This window comes from Coturnix japonica, chromosome 15, assembly GCF_001577835.2.
Source record: "Coturnix japonica isolate 7356 chromosome 15, Coturnix japonica 2.1, whole genome shotgun sequence".
NCBI classification, from domain to species: domain Eukaryota; kingdom Metazoa; phylum Chordata; class Aves; order Galliformes; family Phasianidae; genus Coturnix; species Coturnix japonica.
The window spans coordinates 487,649-510,869 of NC_029530.1; the positions used below are offsets into that span (position 1 = coordinate 487,649).

General features: G+C 42.8%; 1 protein-coding gene across 1 annotated transcript; it reads right to left on the reverse strand.

The window, feature by feature from the left end:
• Window positions 1-98: 98 nt before the first annotated feature.
• LOC107321032 (protein HIRA) lies at window positions 99-23,124 on the reverse strand. The gene is made up of 25 exons (XM_015877522.2): window positions 22,714-23,124; window positions 19,466-19,528; window positions 18,659-18,769; window positions 18,030-18,120; window positions 17,443-17,537; window positions 17,111-17,206; window positions 16,530-16,690; window positions 15,439-15,606; window positions 14,815-14,928; window positions 13,045-13,115; window positions 12,292-12,397; window positions 11,493-11,720; window positions 11,068-11,153; window positions 10,427-10,621; window positions 8,864-9,034; window positions 7,744-7,948; window positions 6,994-7,098; window positions 6,695-6,843; window positions 5,564-5,725; window positions 4,836-4,894; window positions 4,380-4,485; window positions 3,362-3,484; window positions 2,704-2,867; window positions 1,630-1,718; window positions 99-1,073 (listed from the first exon to the last, which is right to left on the reverse strand). Exons 1-25 carry the CDS (start codon window positions 22,748-22,750, stop codon window positions 957-959), a joined length of 3,072 nt encoding a protein of 1,023 aa, XP_015733008.1. The 5' UTR covers window positions 22,751-23,124; the 3' UTR covers window positions 99-956.
• Window positions 23,125-23,221: the final 97 nt, after the last annotated feature.

Below are 23,221 nucleotides of genomic sequence, written 5' to 3' on the forward strand. Positions count from 1 at the left end.
CCTGTGCGCGTTACCGCGGCTCGGCCCGCCCTGCAGCAGCCGCCATGGAGCCGCCCGCACCGTCCGTAACGACACTTGGAGGCCACGGTGCCGCCTCGTTGCGTTTTTTAAACCAATGCCGTCTTCGTTTATTCCCGCACTTACAAAACGAGCCGCCCGTGGTTCCCTCCCGCCCCCGGCGCCCTTTACAAACGTTTAAAAATTACAAACCAGATGAGGACGTGTTAATTTGGTCGGATTATTTTGCAACGAGTTGGATTTCCTACCAGGTGACTTTGTAGAGACAGCCTGATCATTGGCCAAATAAAACCCCATATCACAAGTTAGCAAATTCTAGTACAAAAATAGTCCATGTGTTAGAACAGCCTCTTATTATCGTCACTATATTCACAGGAAAGAGTCTATTGGCTGCATAATACCGTAATATTTAGGAAATTTCTTTTTTTATGCGGCTCATTCATCTAATTCAATATAGTGTTGAGCCTCAATAAATCCTTAGGCAAAAAAACCCTACACAGGGTTAAATACGCTGTTCAGTGTACTCTGAAGTACTGTGCTTTTCACAGGACATCCAAGAAACCCCATCAACAGTTCTCAGCTGATTTTGATATTAAAGTGAGATCAGATCCAAAAGGACCCCCACCCCCCAGCGTCCATCCACACACCTTTCCATAGAACCAGAGGCCACAGCTTTGCTGGTCACAGCTTTGCTGGTCACGTTTCACCTGGGAAACTCTCTACGCTCATCCGCTCATTTCCACAGATCCACTCGTGGATGTTGACAACTAACGCAGGTCACCTGCAGCGTCTGGGACCCCCCAGCACTGCCCGCCAACAGAGTCCCACACTACGCGGGCTCCCTTCCCTCTCCTCTCCTCTCTCCTGTCCCGTCCCCACGTTACGCTGCTCAGCAGTTTCTCTCGGACGAGGCCTCTCAGGGAAAAGCTGGGGAACTGCTACTTGTCTCTCAAGATGTCGAGCTGCTCCTGATACTCTGTGAAAAGCCTCTGGAAGCGGAGGTTCTGTCCAATAACAGGAAGAAGTTCTTTCAAGAGTTCTCTCTTTCGTAAACCCTGAAAAAAAACAAACCAAAAAATACAAGCTACACAACACAAAAGCTTCCTCAGAATGTGCTGCTTCACATTGGGAATGTAATCCATAGGATCGTTTAAGATTCATGCATTTCTTTTCCTGTCTGGGAAGAGCTGCACATCTGAAGTTCTTACTCTGCTTGCCTGGCTCTCAAAATAAAAGCTGTCATTAAGTTTGTATACTCATGGAGCTGCTGCAGCCTCTAAGAGGGGAAGGCGTTTTGTTGGCACGCTGCTGTTTCACAGATGCTCTCCAAAGAATGCAGAAGCCTGAACTTGTAGCTCTGCTTCACCTGACCGGCGTTTAAGCCAGCAGCAACAGAGCCTGTGGAGCTGAGCATTAGTCTGCAGGTTCACTCGAAATAAATACAAGTGCTGTAGGAAGGAGCCTTTTTGTGGGATAGGACTAGAGAGTGCAAAGGGTTCCGGGATTAGCAAAAAGCCATTTTAATCTATGGCTACTAAGTTTAACCATATTTTAAGTTACGCTGTTTATCCACATCCTGCAATTTCCATGGGAAACTCCCTCGAGACTCACCATTACTGTTGATTCCCATTGACTTCCAGCTGAGTAATGGACTGGACCCAGTAAATCCTTGCATAATTCTCGCAAACGATATTCAAACCCTGAAATTTATTAGAAATAAGATCAGAAGAATTTCACGAAATAAAACTTCTCCACAATTTAACTGACAACGTTTTCAAGAAAAACAGAGTTGCAGATATCTAGAATAAGGTAGGGCGGACAGGCAGCATTTCTGAAATGGCAGATGTTTCTTCCCAATTAGTGAAGGCTTTCCCAGGTTTAACTGCTTTAAACACATGATCTGACCCCAGACGAACTGAACACAACTCACCCGGCTCTTGTATGACATGAAGCAGGGGCCGAGAATCAGTGTGCTTACTTTCATTCCTGCCAGCACAGCAGTGGGAGGCCTAACGCCACTTCAATCCCCACTGTGCAAAATGATGGCACGTGGTTGAACAAATACAATGGGAATGACTGGATTGGGAACACAAGCGGGCAGAGATACAGAGAATCCCCAAAACCATCACCAGTTGGTCAGCCTTGCTCAGTATAGCAGCATAAAGAATGTTCCCAAATATCAAATGGATTCAAGCAATCCTCTACGTGGATCATTTTCCTCACAGAATTTATAGTGAATGGGACTCATCAGTACGAGCCGATCGAGTGTTCAAATGCAAAGTGGAGTATAAAGTGCAAGTAACAGAATCAAACTCTCCACAGCTGGTGTAAGTATCAAGGACTGAGCAGTTCTCCTGCTCCACAACGCACATCTCACATTGTACATGGTGCTGCTGCTTCTGAAGTGCCTATAGCTGCAGCCAGATAACACATACCACAGCCCAATCAACACCCTGCACATTTCTAGCCTATGCTCAAGGCCCCATAGGTGGCACTGTTTCCCCAGACCATAATCTTCACAGTATGCAATAGGATTCCCGGGTACTGGAGCACCACCAGAAACAAACCTGCTTCAGCTGGTTTCCAGGCACGTGAAGATTAAGTGTGATCATACATCACACACAGAGTGAACAGGGAGCCTCTTAAAAACGAGTTGTAAAGGCAGCGTAGCACGCTGGGCCTCACCTTCATTAACCAGGTACCGTGCATAGATAAGGAGCCAGTGGCGATATTCATGACTGGATTGTAACATGAGCGCTGCTGCTATCTGATTCTCCAGGTATGCAAGTGTTGTTTCTTGTTGCACTAAATGAGGCATGGAGAACAATCTGGCAGCTTGCCTTCCTGAACTGCAAACCAAAGACAATTTAACATGGCACCATAATATCACACGCTATTTTAAGACAAAATTATTCTTGTAACACACTGTCCTGCACTTCACTTCCAGAGGCACCTACTGCTTCCAGGGCTCCAGCCGGCAGTGACAAAGGCAGCGCTTCCCTGCAAACTGCCTTGTCCTCCACTGGGATAATGACAGGTGTCACCACTAATCGCTAATACAGATATTACATGTGCAGAATCATCAAATACTTCACCCACTCGATAAACAGGAGACTCATACAAAACGATTAATTTTGGTGCATGCTTTCCCACCCCCTGAATAACCTCAGAACAGCACTGCAATACAGACTACAATGTGCAAAGAATAAAAACACTCCATGAGCTGCTGATGCATTTCAGTGTGATCAGCATCTCAGGAACATCTCACTGATTCAGGCATGTGAGAAAGTAGCAGGAAGAAAAGGACAAAGGTGCTGGTGAAATGAAGCAAAGAAAGGCATACTTTGATGTTCGTCCCTGTATTACAGCTAAGGGCCCAGAACACAACATGGCTTCTTGGGATGGTAAACTACTCCTGAAGTCCGCACACTGTGCCAAGGAGTCCTGTTTGTCAGAGACAAGATTCCTGGAAAACAGCAAACAAAGCAAAGACAAGTTTGAAGAGAGCAAGCAGTGCTACCAGCTGACACAGCTTAGTTCTGCCTCACAGATGACCACAAGTGCATCACAGAGGTGCTCGGCAGTTGGACACTGAGTTGGAACGGTTGTGGTCTGTGCAAATTCCTCTTGTTCTCTCATGGAAACGTCCCTCCCAGCCCCAGAGCTGACAGGATGGATCATGCAGTACAATGCAGAATTTATTTTGAAAAGCACAAGGAAAATCACTGTCTGGCATTTTATAGCACATGAGATGGCACACCCACAACAAAGACTGTGGCAAACGCCCCAAGTAACAACTTCTGCATTATGAACTTGATTTGAGGGAGGGCCAGGTCCCCCCAGCCCTTGCACAGGTCATCACAGATGGCACATTTTGACGTCCTTCAGACTTTAAGCTATTCCTTCTTACTCAGGGAGCTGACAGCTACAGCTGACATTTCCACACCTAATCAAGGATATCATTTTCACTAAGTTTGAGATGCCGAGGGAATCAGTGGCTCAAAATGGCACTAAGTTTAGACCTCCAGACAGCTCAGAGGTAAATGGCATGAATATTTAAAATAACCTTCGCTGCTTTATCATGTTTAAATTCGTACGATGACTAAAGGGATTGCTCCTTCATATGTTTCCAAAGCTGTAGTATAAACAAACAAAGAGGCAGCAGGGTCAGAATTCTGCCTGGAAGTCCACCCCTGCTCCTTGGTGCCTGGGAAGTTCACCATGCAATTTGTCAGCTTATCTAAACAAATAAAGCACACTTAAGCCCCGGGGCACTGCTCTAACTTTCAAAATGTGGAGTGAAACAGTAAACCAGAATACGTGCTCAGCTAGGTTATAAAAGGCACACATGTAAAACATACCACGTAGAAAGAGAAGGATTAAAACAGTACGCCTTCCCATCAGACATGCTCATGACAGGTATACCATGCTGAGTCAGCAAGATCTGAGACACTGTCGTATCACTTCCTACAAATCAAATGAGAGCAAGGTATTACTTTGAGTCTCGCATACATTCATCACGCTAAGAAAAATATACTACCCACTGTTAACTCTTAGCCTTAGCAACCAGCAGAAAAAGGTGAAGTAATTGTTGTTCTCAAAGACTGCTGGAACAAATACCTGTCAAGTTAGTTGTGATCTGTATTGAGAGGATTAAAGCTAGAATAGAAGACAGTGTGCTCTGAGAAACTACCCTTTCCCCCACCCTTTTTCCTCATCACTAAGATAATACACTTGCAGAGTATGTATGCATAGTCATAAATGTGACTAAATAGCATGGCTGGGCTTAAAGGTTGGCAAATGACCCTCTTTATTACCTGATAGTATTGTTTGCAAAGACTCATCTCTAACAATGACTGTCTGCTTGTGAACATCCCTAAAAAAGAATCACGAAAGGAAAAGTCTGCAGTTTACAAACAGAAGCGTCCAAAATCATTTAACAAACATACATCAATACTAGTTACTGTTGTCGTTTTCCCCATTGCTCTGAGAAAATCGTTTTGGCAAACTCAAAGCTCTCACATCAGGGCAGAAATCAGGAATCCTCATAACAGCAACCTGAGAGCCCAAATAATGCCTGTAGCAGCTCTGACTTGTTTACAGTTGTATGAGATACTAGATTTAATCTAACAACTACTGCAGTTTCTACCATCATATTTTAAAAGATGCCTTGAGTACTTTAACTCCAAATCCCATACATTTCATTGACTAAGTATGACAGAAGAGACCATATTTCTCCCACCCCACACCCAATTCATTCCGTACATACCCAAGGGAAGCTGTTTAGATTCATGGTCAGCATGAAGTTACTATCTCCTACTATCTCCCTCATAGTACCAACCTGAACATTATGTTCCCTCTTAGAACAGAGATTCAGGATTCAAGTCCTGCCCAATTATGCCTTCATCTTGAATTCAAAATGGGATTTATGTTCAGATCTGGCTTTAAGCCGCAGTTTCAACAGGAATGCATCAAGTCAACAATTGAAGAGAGTAACCCATACAAATCAGTCCAGCCAGCCACTGCAAGCAAACATGGCACTTACCAAACAGAGAGCGTAGCAGCGGTGGTGAGAGTCATGATGTAAGAACCCGTGCAATGTAGGGTGGAAATGGGCGTATTCAATATTATAGGGGGAAGAAGGCGACGACCACAAGCCGAAAATACCGACAGCGTTCGTTTCTCACAGGCTACGCAGACAATCTCACTGAAAAAGAAAGTCCAAAATAAACTTTTACATTTCAATTAATGAGAGCTGCATAAAGCCACACTGCCTTCTTGGGTTACCAGACTTTCAGGGAACCAGTTCCAGTTGTAACTATCATAGCTTTTAACAAAATCCTAGGCACCAAAAGGAAAGGCCAACAGCGGTCATGTTATCCATTTTAGATGCATTCCACATCTCCTTTGTTTATTTTAACCATAGTGATGGAAGGCGATAGGCAGAAGGTTTGAAGGTAGAGGTGCTATTCTTTAATACACTTAGTGGCATAGTTGGAAATACCAGTAAAACTCTGGGTACACACAAGGTCTTCTTCAGGCCTAAAAAAGTATTTAACTTTGAAATCTGCTGCTTTTTTTTCCTTGTTTGCAAGCTTATTTAATTTTTTCAACTATATACGGCAGTGTGATAGAAGACACTAGTACTAACTACAAATATTAGTAACCTCAGGGTGCCATCAGAAAATCAGCATAAAGCAAGTTAAGAAAAATTCTATATCACACAGCATTTTGTCTCAAATCTTTCTTCAGTTGCTCAAGTGCTAACTACTGTGTTACCACGATATATTCAGTGATAACAAAGAAAGTTAAAGAACTGTAAATACATAACATTTCTTACCAGCTTATGAGGGTTCATGATGCTACAAGACTCTATTAAAACAGAACTAACATTTGGAGTGAAATTGGTCTCAAGACTGAGAGATTGAGAGCATCACTGTGTAAGAGCAGGTTAGGTGGAAGAGAAATAGGATATCATGAGCCAAGCAAAAATAGTCACATCAATCCCTAACAGAAGTGATGCAGTTAATCAAAATTTCTAAATTAGTGGATAAAAATTCTTCTAGAGCCTCCACCTATCTGCACAATGCAAACACTTATTTTTGTATGTAATTCACTTCTTCTCAAGTGTGCTCTTATACCTCTAAAACATTTTCTGGCCTTCAGGCTCTCTTACCAGCTTCCAGCTGCTGTGAGAATTCGACTGGTGAGGACTGTCTCCCATTCCTTTCCTTCTCGATTACACTTCAACCTGCTCAGCTTGGAACCTCCCACCATGGTCATTTCATTCTCCACTTCAAGGTACATTGATGGATCTGAACTTACCTGAAAAAGGAAAAACGAAATACTTCTTGGAAGAGAAAAGCAACTCCTCAAAGAAAGCAACAAATTCCATTAGATTCAAACACCAAATTAACAAAGCATTGAAGTGTGGTATTCTGCTAAAATTACTTCAAATAATACTGCTGTACTTACTTGCAAAGTAAACGATTTCTGTGGGATTGGGGTTGGCAGTTTAAGTGCTAATGCTGGTGCTGAGATGCAAGCAGCATCTTTTTCAGAAGCCAGTGCAGCTGGGGACTGGAAAAAGAAAGCAGATATTTATCCATTAAAAAAGGCTTAAAAACGAAGATAAGCTACAACATAAATGGATTTGAAAAACTCTTTTTAAAGATCCCACATAAGATTCATTGAAAATATTCTGTGTCACGTTAGTGATATAAATGCATTTTCAATATAGCTTCTGAGACTTAAGCGAAAACTAAACTTAAAATTGAGTTGGAACTAATTAATGGAAGTTCCAGTGCATTTCACAGAAAAGCCAAGCTCTGAACATTCAAGGATACGTATTCCTAAAATGATGGAAACTCCAATGTAACTGAGTGCTCCACAATTCCTAGGGAAGTCATAACCATTTACGTTACACCCATACCAAAAACTAACGGAGTTTCTTTGATTCCATACAGTGATTTGGCAGACTATCAGCACTCAGCAATTGCTTCCATTTAATGAGTATCTCTGCTTATCCTTGTAAAGGATACGTGTTTGCTGAATCATATGAACCTGCTGGTTATCTTAAATCAGAACAGGGTTCAAAGCAAGGAAAAGGGAGAGCTAAAAATTCTGAGGAATCCTACATTAGTGGTATTTACTTGACTCAGTGGAACAAATGACTTATTTTGTTAAAGGAACACTGGAAGTCATAATGAATCTCACTTATTTCACCTGAACAGTCAAAGTTACTGGTACAAGTCTGGAGTCTTTTCGAGGTCTTCCCTTTTTCTTCTTTTCTACTGTTTCTCCCTCAAGTTCCAGCTTTCGCTTGGGTGCACTGAGTGGTTTAGCAGCTGGAATCTTCTCTTCGCTGTCACTGCTACTCTCCAGAATATCCTTGGGCTTATTGTCTTTAATTAAATTCTGATCCTTCAGTCTGTGGAAGCAAACACATTTCAAGTAAGCCAGTTCCAAAAACTGTATTTTATTTCAGCATTAAATTCCAGCTACAATCAGTTCTCTTCCCTGGGTTGATAAAAATAATCCAGCACTCTAAAGTATAAGAGTTTCCCATCTTTTCCCCTCCGATGGACATTACACTTTCTGCTTACTAAAAGAGGCCTTCATCTGTCATTGTACTGTCTATCCCCAAAATTGCGCCATTCAGTTCTGACTAACATAAGCTGCGTATCTACAAACCATGTAAGTGACTGCAACGCTCCATTCTGGATTTGAGGAATACAACAAAATTAAAGGAGAGAGTGTACAAATCCCTATGAACTCATTAGACATTATACCCTAGTAAAGACCCTTTTCCTCATTTATTTTGGTGAAGTGGAAATACTTGCACCAGAACACATTATGTCACAAGCCCTTTCATTATTTTTTATTTTTTAAATAAAGATCACGGGGATCCAGAGTCAGACAAAAACTTAAAATCAAAGAGTCTTCTCTGTGTGCCTTCCAGGCATGACACGTCCTTTGCAGAGGCATTCTGTCATTTATCTCAAAGTAAATCTCACTCTTGCACATGGACACAGACTGGCTATTTTTGTCTTCTAGGGAGCACAGATGCACGTACCCACACATGAAGGCACGAACATGCACACAGCCTCATGTAATGGGAGCTTTAACACTGAGTATTTTGAAGAGTCTGCCCCATGTCACGTGCCAGAGACACAAATGTACAAAGGAATAATTGTAGCAAAGAATTTACCCATTTCCAGTTCTCTCCTTCATCCCAGTTTTGGAAAAGACCCAAGAATTTCCACAGCATTAGAATCATAGACAATCAGCTTTTAAACTCTACATTACTACTACTACTTTTTTTGTGCTCCGGGCTATTTCTTACCTGTCCACAACAGCCTGATTTGTATTTGTTACGACAGCAGTCCCTGAGGTGGCTTTGGATCGTTCTGTAAATCTAGAATCAAATGCTTTCATAGGTTCAATCTTGGATGGAGTTGTCAACACAGAGGAAGACGATGCAGGAGGAGCAGTTGAAACAGAGGTAGCATTTACACTGTTAATAAAAGGGACATGAGAGCAAGGATGGAAAGAAATTTAATATTTGTAACCTACATTGCCCATAATAACCAGCAAGCATTCATTACCTTGGCTAGAAATAATATTCAAAACTTTTCACCCATATATACATAGATATACGTGAATTATAACATGCTTTTTCACCTTTCATATTTCAATATATTCTAAGCTTTTTTTACTCTCAAAAACTGTTTACAATGCATCTCTGAGCTAAGATCTTGCTGCTTAATCTAGATATATCTACATTAAGAGACATAACTAGCTCATTCTTTAGGTATTTTTAATTCAGGAACTAAATTTTTAGCTGGTTCTGACATTCCTAAAAGGAAAGGTTTGCTATTTTAAATAATGACTGGGATTTCTGATTTTATCCATGCTTCAGATTATTGAACACTTTCCTTTGTAAGATTATATTCCACTGTATATCACTCAAGGAATTTGTGCTGAAACATTCCATGCCAAGTTTTAATTTTGTTGTTGAAGAATCCAAACAATTTATTATGCCTTTTCCAAGCATGACTAAGACAGAGGAATGTGTTTTCCCCACACTAAAGCATTCCAGGGATCTGTTATTTGAATAGCTGTTTACTTTAGAGATTTTTCAGTCTATTCAGGGGAACAGAGGGCTCTAAGATAACTGAGGTTTGCATTAAAGAGCAGTTAGAAGCCCAATTTCTAAAGAAAAGGAGACTTAATGACTGTCTGTCAATCATTCCTCATGGCCTCCCCACTCACTCTTTAATTTATGACCACTTTCAACTAAATTTAATGGAGTAGTAGAGATTTTGATGACATTGTGTTCCTTCAAATGCTATAAATATATATATATATAGGAGGGGAAGATCAGCATTACCACTGAGGAAAAAGCAAGTAAAGTTTATTTCTTCCATAATTAATTTGAAAGACACACTGTCAACTCAGTATTCATGCACTGACAAAGCCAGTCACTATGCTCTCTCTCATTTGGAGTTGTTAATGCAGGGAAGAAATATTACTGCGCTTGAGGAGGGGAGATTTAGGGGACACAGGACAGAAATCAGTGGAAATCAAACTTCATTACTTTCACTGCTGGAAAGAAAACTTATTTACTAATAAAGACTCAGTATTCTATAAGCAAGCTACCTTGTCAGAGCATTAGCACACAGTCAACGGTATATCATTGCACTGAGTTCATTTTCAGAACTATGCATATGAATTTATTCATTGCCAATTCATCACAAGGTAAGTAACCAAATACTAATAAAACGCCCACAGGTAGATTCTTAAAGTTCTGGGGTAAGGAAATTATTGTAATGATTGATTGATGACGAAATCACAAACAAGACTTAAAACCATATAAGTGAAAAACAAAACTTCTGCAAATACTGACCTATCTTTATTGGCTGCATCATCTGTTGGTTTTATACTGGCTGCTGTTGGCTCTGCAGAAGGCTTTGAAGTATTAAGGGAATTTGCTGCATTAGAATCTAATGACATGAGCTGCTGGTTGTTTTGAGAAGACATTATTGAGCCAGCCAGTGTGCCAGATATAGGGATGCTATTGAAAAATGCTGTAGAAAAATCCCTAAGTAAAAGACAAACAAACAGTAAATAGATTTCTTCAAAACACTTTGAAAATAATGGAAAGAAAGTCATTTTAATCAAAACTCATCCCGTTTCTCCCTCTGCCATATGCAGAGATTTTCATCACACATTTTGTATATATATATACAAAAGCACACATACAAACAGACAGACAGCCTAAATAAACCACAGGTAACTAACTTCCCAGAGCCCTTTTTCATATACAAATAAAGATAGGTTGTGGCTGGAGTCAGTGTTCTTTAAGGTCTCTTCCAACCTGAGCAATTCTACAATTCTATGATTCCATAAAGCTGGAATTAACGCAGATATGAATCTGCAATACTTTAGTAGTGTTCACTCTTCTACAAGGGCAGATAATGAGAGTTAGCCTCATCTATTAACAAAACATTATAGCTATAGAGATTTTAGAAACTACTTCAAATGTACCCAGTGTCCAGCTGAGCTATGCAGAGAGGTGTGATCCTTCTCCGGCCATCTGCTGTTCGTGTTTCAACTTGCTTTTTTAACAGATTCTGTTGGGAAATACATGTAACCATTATTTCTGATAAATAGGCTGTTACTGCACATGTGATGGTTGAATCTACCAGTATATTTTGAAAGATAACTTTAAAAAAAAATACAAAATCCTATTTAAGTTCATACGTTACAAAATACAGTGGATTCTAGTTCTGATTACTGCTTTCAGGTTATAACATAGCATAAATTACTTTCATTTTTAATTCAGGCACAGCCATTTCCAGTTTCAGATCTATTCAACATGAACAAGACTGCAGAACTTCTTTTACTACAAACATTTGCTATTTACTGACTTTCTATTTGATTCTATAAAGCAGCTGCCCAAGAGCACCTACCTTTCTAATGTCCTCTAAGCTCTCTCCATTGACCATGCTTGCCACTTTGGGAGCCGTGGCTGCAGCCCCAGATGTTTCCCTTATTGATGAGTTCTTCTGCTCTGCCTGCTGCTGCTGCTGCCTCTGTTGATACTTGAGCATCTCTGGATTCTCAATGATGGTTGTAGACAATTGAGCTTCAGTCATTATAGCTAGGCTTTTACCATACGTAGACTGATGAATGTTGCTCTGCAAGTGTCAGAAGCGTACCAGACAAAGAGTGACTACAGCTGCCAACACGACATCACTAGCTGTGATGTAAAGGAACCACACAAATCTAACGGAAAGACTTGATACATGTCTTCTATCATTTATAAATTAATCAGTTTTTCCTTTCTTTATGTTTTGAGCTAATAATAAATCAGTACATTAATTAGAATTCAAAGCTTTAGTTGCTAATAGCAATAAGAGTTAAAAACAGCCAACAGCAAATCAGTTTTAAAAGGTTTGCATATAAGGAAGTCAAAGAGTAATTTTAAAGTGTTCTGAAGCACCCACTCCTTGTTTCCTTGGTCAAATAATTATTTGAAACATATAATGATGTGTAAGTAAGAGGATGTTTTCCAACTACACTTTCTTTCCAGAGTAGAAGCAAACACCATCAATTCATTTCCTTGTAATGTTTTTAAAATAAACAAGAACACATTTTTCTGCAATAGGAAAATCACTCACTGCATACTTCTATAAACATTCCAGTACTTTAATTGAATCAATACACCCCTCATATAAGATCACAGATTCTCGGGAGTGTTTCCTGTACCTTTTCCTCCTCACTGAGTGGATCTCCAAGTTCATCCTGGGAAAAGTCTAAAAATGCCACAGATCCATCCATGGAACACACCAAGATACCGAGCCCATTGAGGGTCCTGAAGGAAAGAAAGATTCGTCTTTGTTGATTTCTTTTTTGTTGATATGAAGGGGCCATGTAGTAAATTTTAGAATAAAAAACACATTTAGTCTAAGGTATTTTATTGCAGGAAACACTGATGAAACCAGAGAAACGGGAAAGCAAGGAGAAAAAGTGTTGATGGACATCAAGGTCTGTGTGCACATCCTTGAAAGAAGGCAAATCAGAGACTGAAGATGTGAAGGTGACTTTAGAACAGTACAAGCCATGACACGATCAGCACCACAGAAAGCCTTCTGTAGGTAGGTAAAAGAATATCTATCATCTGAAGCACTCACTGCACACAATGAGAGAAAAATGTATGTGTATCAGCTGTAAATCGGGTCTTGTTGTGAATGACGAACCATTACCTTTTGCCTTCCTAAGACCTAGGCCTTTGATGCTTGTTTGCCCTGACAGTGAGGCAGACCCACAGCCATCACTTCCTAAATACAGGAGGTTTTGTTCAGTTCTGATGTTGCACACGTTGAAGTGAACCCATGATAACAGCTAAGGTCACGATACCAAAGATACTGCAGCAGAAATGTACTATTTCAATGAATTTCTAGTAATGCACCTGCCTAAAGCTGACAATAACATTCTGGCTTCTGTAAGAAATCAACTTACCAGGAGATATCCATGATAGACTTGTCAAACAGCTCATGTATGACAACTAAAGGTCTTTTCAGACACGTGAGCTGAAAATAGAAAAAACAACAATTAGAAATTTAGAAGTTCAATACTACCACAAATATTACCACATTAATACTTTCCCATAGTCTAACAGTATTAACCAAACAAGACTAGGCCAAGAGACAGCTGCATCTTTGACAGTGTGATATACGAAGGGTCAGGTTAGCTATCTCCTTACTAGCACAGAAAGCTCTGGAGGAGAAAGGCTGACATTCAATCTTCCCCTCCTTTCTGAAACATAAAATGTCTTCACCAGCTTAGGCCTTCTACTGCAGTCATAGAGCTTTCCACCACTCAAAAAGTAATTCCACACATGCTAAGACACCTTCTATTCTAAGCTTTATTGAGATAAGGATGTTGCAAACTGCCAGCACAAGATGAAGACAGATTAGGTTTCGTGTCTTCACCCAGACCACCTGCCCAGTAAGTGATGCCTGCCAATAGCAGAGGGAAATTCACTTACAAATACTCATAAGGAGGATTTTTCTACACTTACAGTTCAGCTTAGTAATAAAGAACTGAACACGAAAACTCCAGTATGCTGCTCTAAATCAGAGATCCTAATCTCCTTAATGTTAAGCCAATGAACTTGATGTTTACAGCACATAACACAAGCAAAATGAAGGAGGAGAAGACAAACTGATCTAGAAAGTTTAGTGCTCGTTGGTACACAGATGTAAGTATGTCATCTTCAGCAGGTCCTTTTACGCTTCCCTCCTAGGTCTGTGTTGTATACATTCCTCCAGCTCTTTGGGGTAATGACTGCCTATAACTGCATCTGTACAATACCTAGTGAAACTTCAACAGACTCCCTACATGAAGTCATAGTATAAATATAGAATAAAATATACCAATATACCATACTGGATATGCGTATGAGCTGGTAACAAGGTCAGAAAGATTTAGTGTTATGCATTTAAGGACTGATGAATAGATACCACCCTGGAATCTATGAACAATAGACTGCAGTTAGCATATCATCATAAAGCCTTACAATCAGCTAAACCTGTTCTCTATTCTCTGCAGTTACCAAATAACCTGCTTGCATTGGCGGATGTGAGAATACTCACTCTCTTCAGCTGGAATAATAATTTGAGTTTGGGATATACTTCAAAAATCTAAACCAGAAATTGAAAACTTGAAAGTATGTTTAAAAAGCTCATTCACTTTCACATTGATTTTCACAGCAAAGGCAGAAGCCAGGGATTGAAGCCAGAAAAGAGCACAAAGATGAGACGTATATGCTTAGAAACAGCTGTGCTGTGCCTGCTGAACTCTCCTTGTACCTATAAAAAGCAAGACTATCAAAACTAGACTCTATAAGCAATTAACAAAAACAGGTGGACTAAGTATGGAGTAATAGTACAGTCTTTTTCTTTCAGTCTCACATGGAGAACAAGTAAAGACACTGGAAGGAAATAGGGCTGAATTATGTTTATTAGCTAAAGTAAAACATTATTCCCCTTAACGGTTCCCCCCTTTACCACCACCACATTTTCTGTCATTGGTTTTTAGTTGTTCTTGGCTCCAGAATGCTGAATTCCTGAAATAAACTACTACCAATCCACTTATTTTCTCCCATTTAATCCTCTCAGAACCAAGAATAAAAAAATCTGAATATGAATCTAAGTAAAAGACCTAATGCTGTACACATGACCTTTGCGCTAAGCCTACACTTTAATCGAAGAAGGCAAACACACTTACCCAGACAGAAAGAGATCGATCCTTACTGCCAACAGCACAGCAGCAGTAGGGACAACTTGATTTGGTAGAGCTCCCATTCTTCTGCTTCTTCTTGAAAATTTTTGGATTGAATTTCTGCACAAGTGAGAGGCCACAGACTTTATTACAGTAATCGTACTTTAGTACATCTGCTTTAAAAACAAGCTTTCCAGTTAAGAGTGAAAAACATTTCATGGAAATGAAGTCCCCAGCCAGGCTTTGTCAGAGCACTGAAAGAGCCCCACATGCTTACTTAAGGGATGGTCTGAACACCTGGCCAAAGAACATCAGCTTTACTAATGATCATGAACCCAACAGAAACCTCAGTCACTGAGCAGCTAACAAAGCTGGCCTCTGACACTGCTAACCTGCTCCTGTATTTCCCCCTTCTTTTCATGTTCACCTGCATCCAGCTCTCGTATCACACGAGCAGGCTGATTGTTTCCAGTATTAAAGCTGAAATTTATTAAACACCACCATGTTTTACTTCACATGCTTTACTAACCTTGCCACCCGTCTCCCTCTCTCGTCCCACTGGTGAATACAATTACCAAAAGGACATCTTACATGTTTTACTTCAGGAATAAATTATTATCATTCACTCACCACTACCGTAACTGCCTTCCGATGCCCCACAAAATCCATGTTGGTTTTCCATCCATCCCTCTCAATGATCTGAGCAGTAGGTCCAGAATTATTCATGGCGTGAGCAGAAACAAGATAGTGACCATCGGGTGACCAGCTAAGACGCAGCACATGTGTTGTCCCTCCACACTAAGGAAATAAATCCAAAAAAAAAAACATACTAGAGCTTAAAGTGTGTCTGACTACATATGTACAAATACGTATGTACATGTGTGTGTACATACACATACATATAATTATTTTTTTAAACACAAACTAGTTAAATTTTAGATTTAGAAATTATGGTTACAAAGTCTTTTGTCTCCATAAGAGAAAGACAACACAAACACTTCTCAGCACTTCGGCCACACTTATGCAGGTGATGTAGCACAATTTACGAAGCTCTGACAAAAGGAGGAAAAATGAATCCAGAGAACTAGTTTCAAAGGAAACAAAACAAGTCTTCTTGCACACAGCACACTCTTTAACAATCACAGTTCTAGTCAGTCATAGGGCTGCAGCACGCCAACTGCTAACAATGAGATTCAGCTTGCCACACGTTATGTGTATTCAGCCATTTACAGTCTATCACTGTGATGCTGCCATGTCACAGTGCAACACACTCTACTCACTAAGCATCAGTTTCTCCCCAGGAGTTTGACCTCCTGATCAAAGTCATCAGATAAGAGCCTTAGGGTGCCAGACCAAAGATCCCTTCCCCTAAGACTTCGGATAATGGCCAATAGAAGATGCATAAGGAAGACTGCAAAAGCAATGACATCAGTTTGTGCCAACTCTTCCCTGGAATAACCCCCATCTTTCTAGGCATCTACTTGCTTCCACAACCACATACATCTCTGGCATCAACAACATTCAGTGGCAACGAGTCTCGACTTAATGACATGTTGCATGAGAAAGTTTTCCTCCACATCCCCTTTAGAATCTACCACCGGATATTTTAACAATGCTATTCAAACTACACTACCTAATGCTTCCTCAGAACCTGAATTACTCTAACAACGTTCATTTGCTCTGCAGGCATTCATGTTGAATGGTCACACATTCCCAAGTACCTCATCAAAGGGTTTTGTGATGCTTGTTTCCAGCTGCCAGTCCATTGTCCGCCACACTTTCAGACTCCGATCATCAGCCTGAGAGGCAATGTATTTTCCAACAGGATCCCAGGTCAGCCCTTTCACCAAGCCAGAATGTCCTTTCAAAGTGGCAAGAATTTCTGTTCCAACAATAACAACAAAAAAAACCCTCTTTAAAGCAGCAGTTTAACTGGAACTTCAGTTAAACATTCATCAACTTTCTTCAGCACCCAAAGACTGTCACAACAAATTTGGTATTTTACTACCTGTGACTGAAAAAACACAAAAGTACATAATTATGAAATTGCAGAGAAGGTAAAGAAAATGCACGTGATAATGACATTCCTGTAAAATCAGGAGAATAATCTGAGCATAACTTGTCTCCAGCAGCACAGAATCCAGTGATCATCAATAACCAAACTTGGAAGAGGGAGCTCACCATATTGCAAGTGAAAGGCAGACACCCATTGCCACGTGGGCACTGCTAATGAAATGCACCCACAGAGAAGTTTACTGGAAAGTAATATATACTTGCACATCTGAAAAGTAAGATTTCTCACCTGGAAATTTGACAGCATTCCAGATGACAACAGTGTTATCCACACTACAGGATGCCAGCCAAGCATCGTGCGGAGACCATGCTACATCCATGACATCTGTTTAAAAAGAGTTTCCACATAAGACACCAACGGAGAATCCAAAAATCTTTTTTAAAGGAACTTGTGGGGTGACATTTTTTCTGTCTTAGAGAAATGCAATACTTATTGACTATAGAAGTGCTGATGCACATACAGAGTACTTTGCCTCGCTTTGAACTGTAGATACTGTAATACACTCACTGTGTTCCAAAGCAGACACACAAATTATGTTTACGCTGTGCCTGTTAACTTACCCCCTGAATGGCTTCTGAGAATCGATACACACCTCCACTGCTCAACGTTAGTCAGTTTGCTACTAGAACCAAACACAGTGCTGGGTCCAATGTACCTAATTAAAATAGGAAAAAAAAACAGTTCCCAACAGAACCACCTCACGTTTTTCACACACTTTCTAAGGAAAAACCAGCCTCACAGCGCCCTTCTATTTCATGTTGTTATTCCCGCAATACAAAGCTGAAACCAAAACACGTTTATAGAAAGTAATTCCAGCTATTAAAAAAAGTAGTTGCCATACAATTTATACTGTCCAGTGAGAGCAAAAACTGACATCATTTAAGTAACCCTCCAGATCTCATCAGGAAGTTTTCTTCAAGGACAGATGCTGCCTTAACTCACAGCCAGAGCACAACTGCCCAGGTAGAAACGCTGCAGCCCAAGAGATGGAACAAAGGGCTGACTCTCCACTACCAGTGATGTGATATCACACCACAGGAAGCAGTGAGCTTATCAGATGCTTGCAAAGGGAAGAAACATTAATAGACTCCATATTGTCACTTGCTTGAAACAAAATACAAAACCAAGGAGGAAGAAACATGCTTACGCGGCTCGTTTCCACACCATGATCAGTTTGTCATCTCCCCCTGAAGCCAGGTAAACTCCATTGTTTGACCATCGTACACAGTTCACACAAGCTGAAAATTTAGAAAAGAAAGCTTGTCAAATGAAAACTGAGGACAAACTCTCCCAGAATGGGGCAGAATCGATAACAGGTAACGCCTGCCAGGAGACCTTTAGGACTTCAGTCTGGTTTTTCTGCTCAAGGCACTTTGTCTGCCTTAGACAAATGAACTGGGACTTAGCTTTCAGTGGCACTTGAGGAACTCCTTATTTTTTAAAAAACTATTAATTGGTTAAAAGAATCTTCAATAAATATAACTTAAAAGCGAAAGATGTATATTCATCCAACAAAGGAAACTGCCTGGAGAAAACCCAGCCAGAGAAGCTCACAGGTTTCCAGTGGTACTTATATTTCTCTATGCATTTTTCCAAATCTTAACACCATTTTCTAACAAATACCTCAAAACGCATCCAGCCAAAGCATGAGACCACTCTGCTGGATGCAATGGCTCGTTACCACTGCACAGAACATGATTCTTGTAATCACAGACAGATGGAATGCTCTGGCAAATAACAAACAGCCCGCACAGATGAATAAGTGCATCTACGTACCTAAGTGATTGTCCATCTGACAAAGCATCTTGGGAATATTTTCATTCTTTTCATCTTCCTCTTTCAGGACAGGAGCCATGTTCCAGATCACAACTTTCCCAGAATCCTGACCTGCAGATGAACGAGAAGCCATGTGAATACATGAGAGAGGCGAAACAGCTGAACTCGGTACAGGGGTGGAACAGAGAGGGGGATTCAGTCACTGCTGGGGTTGGCGACTATGGAAACGCTGAACTACAGATGCTGTTCTGATACAGTTGCACAGAAGCACTGTACTGAAAATAAGTTACAAAGCTGTGATAAAAGTAATCGCTCATATGTAACAACATAACAACTTCAAGTAACAATAACTACAGGCACCAACTATTTATATAGTAAAACCGTATACAGCAAATGAAGACATACATTCAAAATCCAAAAGGCAATTATTTTAGCCAACAAAATTGTTACTTGGATGACAACAGCAAGTAATTCTGCACTCATTTCTTGAGCCATTCCATTTCTACACATTGATTTTCCTATTCAGTAATTCAAATACTCAGCTCCTCTTCAAATAAAAAAGAGATTTGGCCATTATGGCCTCTACTCAGCTATCGCAGTACCAGCCCAAATGACATCCAAGAGGATGCATAGACCAGGAAATGCAGCTCTACCTTCTGCAGTAATATCAGGCTTTTCTATACATCCTAACAAGTGACACAGTTACATAAGGGTTGTGTTTGTAAATGGGTCAGGAAGAGGGAAGTACTGTAAGGGCACGAGTTTGTTGTGGCCCAGGGGTCTGACCTCCTCAGGGCATAAGCATACCTTGTCCTCCTGTTGCAAACTTGGTCCCATCTGGGTGAATGTCCACTGAAAATATGGGCTTTCCTGCAATCAGAGAACAAGAAGAAACACGCTGAATTGTTTCACAGTCAGCAGAACGCAGTAATGCCAACAGATCTGTGACCCTTCAGGTTGGCAAATGGCATTTTGCTTCTAGAAGCAGTAATTATAAGAAATACAGCTAAGTAGAAAAGAACAACAGCTATTAGAAGTGTAGATGGAAGTTACTGTGCCATTAACAAACCAGAGATGAACAAAGGACACAATCCTGCAGGATATGCCAAATGCCTCAAAGCAAAGTAACACCACAACAGTTGCACCAACATGGTAATATCACATTTGGGTAAGGAATTCCTTCCAGGTTTCTGTACTTCATTAGCTGATGACCTGAAGCAAGTTTTGTTTTGGTTTCTGTCTTTGTTGCTTTGTTGATAAGTCCTGGAGAATGTAACTAGATTCTCCAGCTATAGGCTTATGCTGCAGCTATACCATCTGGCTTCCCTGCCATTAAACTGCAAACAAAATCCTTGTCCCAATACCTCTTACTGCTTGAGGGATGTGTGTTCTGCTTCACGTATTTTCTTTACGTTGACTTGTTTTGAGGTTTATTTTGTTTGGATTCACATTGCAACACTGACACGTGATTCTCCTTAAGAGCTTTACAGGCAGCCAAGCAAAGACCTTCACTAGATTAAGCCAGCTCTCCGCTCGCACTCCTTTCTCAACCACATGAATCTCAATTTGTGCTTTAGCTGTGGCTTTTCTTCAGGCCGTGCTTGAATCTATTCTTCTTTCCCTACCATCTGAAATGCAACATAAATGGCTGAGTACTTTGAGAAGCACAGTCAGGAAGCAAACATTGATCTTACTCTTCCTGAGGTGCAGAAGTTCCTTTACATTAAACCAGCACATTGTTTAAACTAGTTTAAGCTCTTGAAGCTCCCTGCAACACACCAGATCCACTGACACCAGAACACCTCCTGACAGACCATACAACATCACATGGTTTGTTACTTAATTCTATGCAGTAATCACTAAAACAAAAAGACAATTTTATGCAAAGTTCCACAATCTGAATGAGATTCTATTTACTCTGCCTGCAGCCCATCCAAGACACAGCATCCTACGTGACTCACGTATGTATTTAAATATTTACCTTCCACCATTACAGCTTGAAGAGATAATAAACTCTGTGCCTCCATTTCAACAAAGCGAGCTCCAGTTTGTACAAGCCGTAACACACAAACGGCACCTCGGGGTTTGCAGAGGTTTCTCAGAATCACACAGGATTTCCTTCCCAAGAGGGCTCAGCACGAGCCATTGCTACAGACCAGGGCTCTCAACCAGCTGTGTGCCAATCACGCACACACAGCAGGGCTGTGCACCTACATACGGGTACTGGGGGGAGAACCAAACCCCAGCTCAGTATCTATAGTAGTGTCCCATGCAGGAGACTGAACTTGTCAACGTTCTGTCCTGCTCCAAGGCAAGGAAGGAGGTAAGGAGAACTTGATAACAAGCACTTACTGCACAAATTTAAGAAACTGGCATTAATAGTGCAAAAAGCTTACAGGAAATCCAGTTGAAGAAGTATTTCCAATAAGCACTCAGGCAAAGCAATATTAACAACTCCGAGACCAAAACCTGTAGAGCCAAAACGTGCAGTGCTCTTACAAGGAGCACACAGCGGCTGGGCTGAGAAGCCTGGGTGCACTGAATGAATTTGCTGTGACCCCGACTCCCCATGTCTGTCATCTCACAGCATCCTTCAACTGCTTCCAGCACGTTCAGTAAAGTACAAGTGCCAAAACTGAGCAGGTAAAGGAGAAGGGAGGAATGACAGCAAGGAAACAGCACACAGAGGAGCCGTCCTGCGATCATGACTCTTGCTCATGTACCAACAACTGGGAAACAAGCTCTTCTTAGCAGCAGTGAAAAGAAAAGAAGCAGCAGCTACTGACAGTGAGTCCATAGCAGGAACCACCCCCATCTCTGGGGAGGGACCAAAGGAACGTGCAGCCTGTTAGAAGTGACGGGGACGGCTTGAGTGCAGCAGTGCCTGCAGGAGCTGGAACCCAGGTACATCAGAATCACCTGCCTGAGCTCACCTGATTGATGCTGCATTCCCTGCCCCAAGGAGGAGGGAGCGAGAATGTCCAACAGCTCTATGTGTGTCACAGACCTTAACACCCCACAGATGGAACCAGTGAGAAATGCCCAGCAGTTTCACCATCGGCCCAACACACCGACCTGCCCAAACTCATCCCAGCAGGACAGTGGAAAAGTGGTGACAAAACGTGGGGCTACCAAAGCCTTGCACTGCATCACCACTGAGACACAGCCTGTACAATGCAACCTAGCAGCACACTGCTCTGCAGAGGATGCTTTCCTACAGTTCCCAAGCTAATAGCAGAAGTTAGAGCAGTTTCCAAACACACGCCCATATTGAAATAATGCAGCCATTAAAGAAATACAGAGAACAGCCACGGGGCCATTGATCTGCGCAGTCTGCACAGGCCAGAAGTTCACTGCCAGCTGCTGCCAGCTGGGCTCCCCCAGCCACCCTGACCGGAGAGTCCTCGAGTGAGAAGCCAGAGACTGAGATGCAGACGGTGCATCGGTTCTGATTAATGGAGCAGGGACAAAACAAACGGCTCAGGCGAAGCACTTCCACTTTCCTTGTGACGGCTACAGGCGCACACCGATGGCCACACGGCAATTACAGCTCCGGGCTCGGGCGGCCATTCCCGGCGCTGCGGGACGATCCGGGGCCGGCGGCGCTCGGAGCCGCGGGTGCAGCCGCTCCGTGACCACACGGCGCCGGGAGCGGGAACCGAGAGCGGCTGGGACGGCAGCGCCCGGAGCGGGAGCGGCACCCACCGCGTGCTCCGGAAACTGCTCCCAAGTCCCGCAGCCGGTACCGCCGGGCTGCCCGGTTATAAGGGCAGCGCAGCACCACGGTCCCGCCCGGCAGCGCGGAGCCGCTCGGGGCGCCCCGTGTCCCCGCGGCCATCTTCCCCGGCCCGGACGGACCCCGCTCCCATTTCGCCGCGGCTCAGCGCTGCTCGGGGACCCGACCCGGCGGAGCCGCAGGCGGCGTGTGTCCGGTGTGTGTAACCCGGTGTGTGTAACCCGGTATGTGCCCGGTGTGCCCGGTGTGTGCCCGGTTCCCATCCCTGCCGGCCCCGCCGCACCTGCCCCGCCCGTCCCGCGGCACCTGCCGCTCTCACCATTGTGGTTGACCCATGTCGGCTTCAGGAGCTTCATTGTCTCCCGCCCGGGATCCCCCGCCGGCCTCCGCCCTCGGGACCCCAGGGCGGCTCCTCCCGGGCTGCGGCCGAGCGACCGAGCGGCGGAGCTCGGCGGAGCTCAGCGGAGCTCAGCGGCCGCCGGGCAGCGCCGCTCTGCTCTGCCCTCCCCCTCCGCCGCCCGGAGCTGCCTCGGCGCCGCTCCATGTCTCGGCACCGCCTGTGCCGCAGCCGCCGCCTCCCGGCCGCATCCCCCGCTCTGGGCTCCCGGCGGCTCCCGGCGAACGCCGGAACTCGGCGCCTGGCAACCGCCAAACCGGCCCGGCGGGAAACAGCCGCCCCCGAGCCCCGGCGTTCCCCCGCCTCGGCCGCCGGGGGGCGAGATCCCGCTCCGGGCCGCCGCTCCGCCCCCAGAGCGGGGACAGCGCCCCCTGCAGGACGGGAGGGGGAACGACAGGGATGAGCCCATAGAGAACAACGGGCGCCCCCT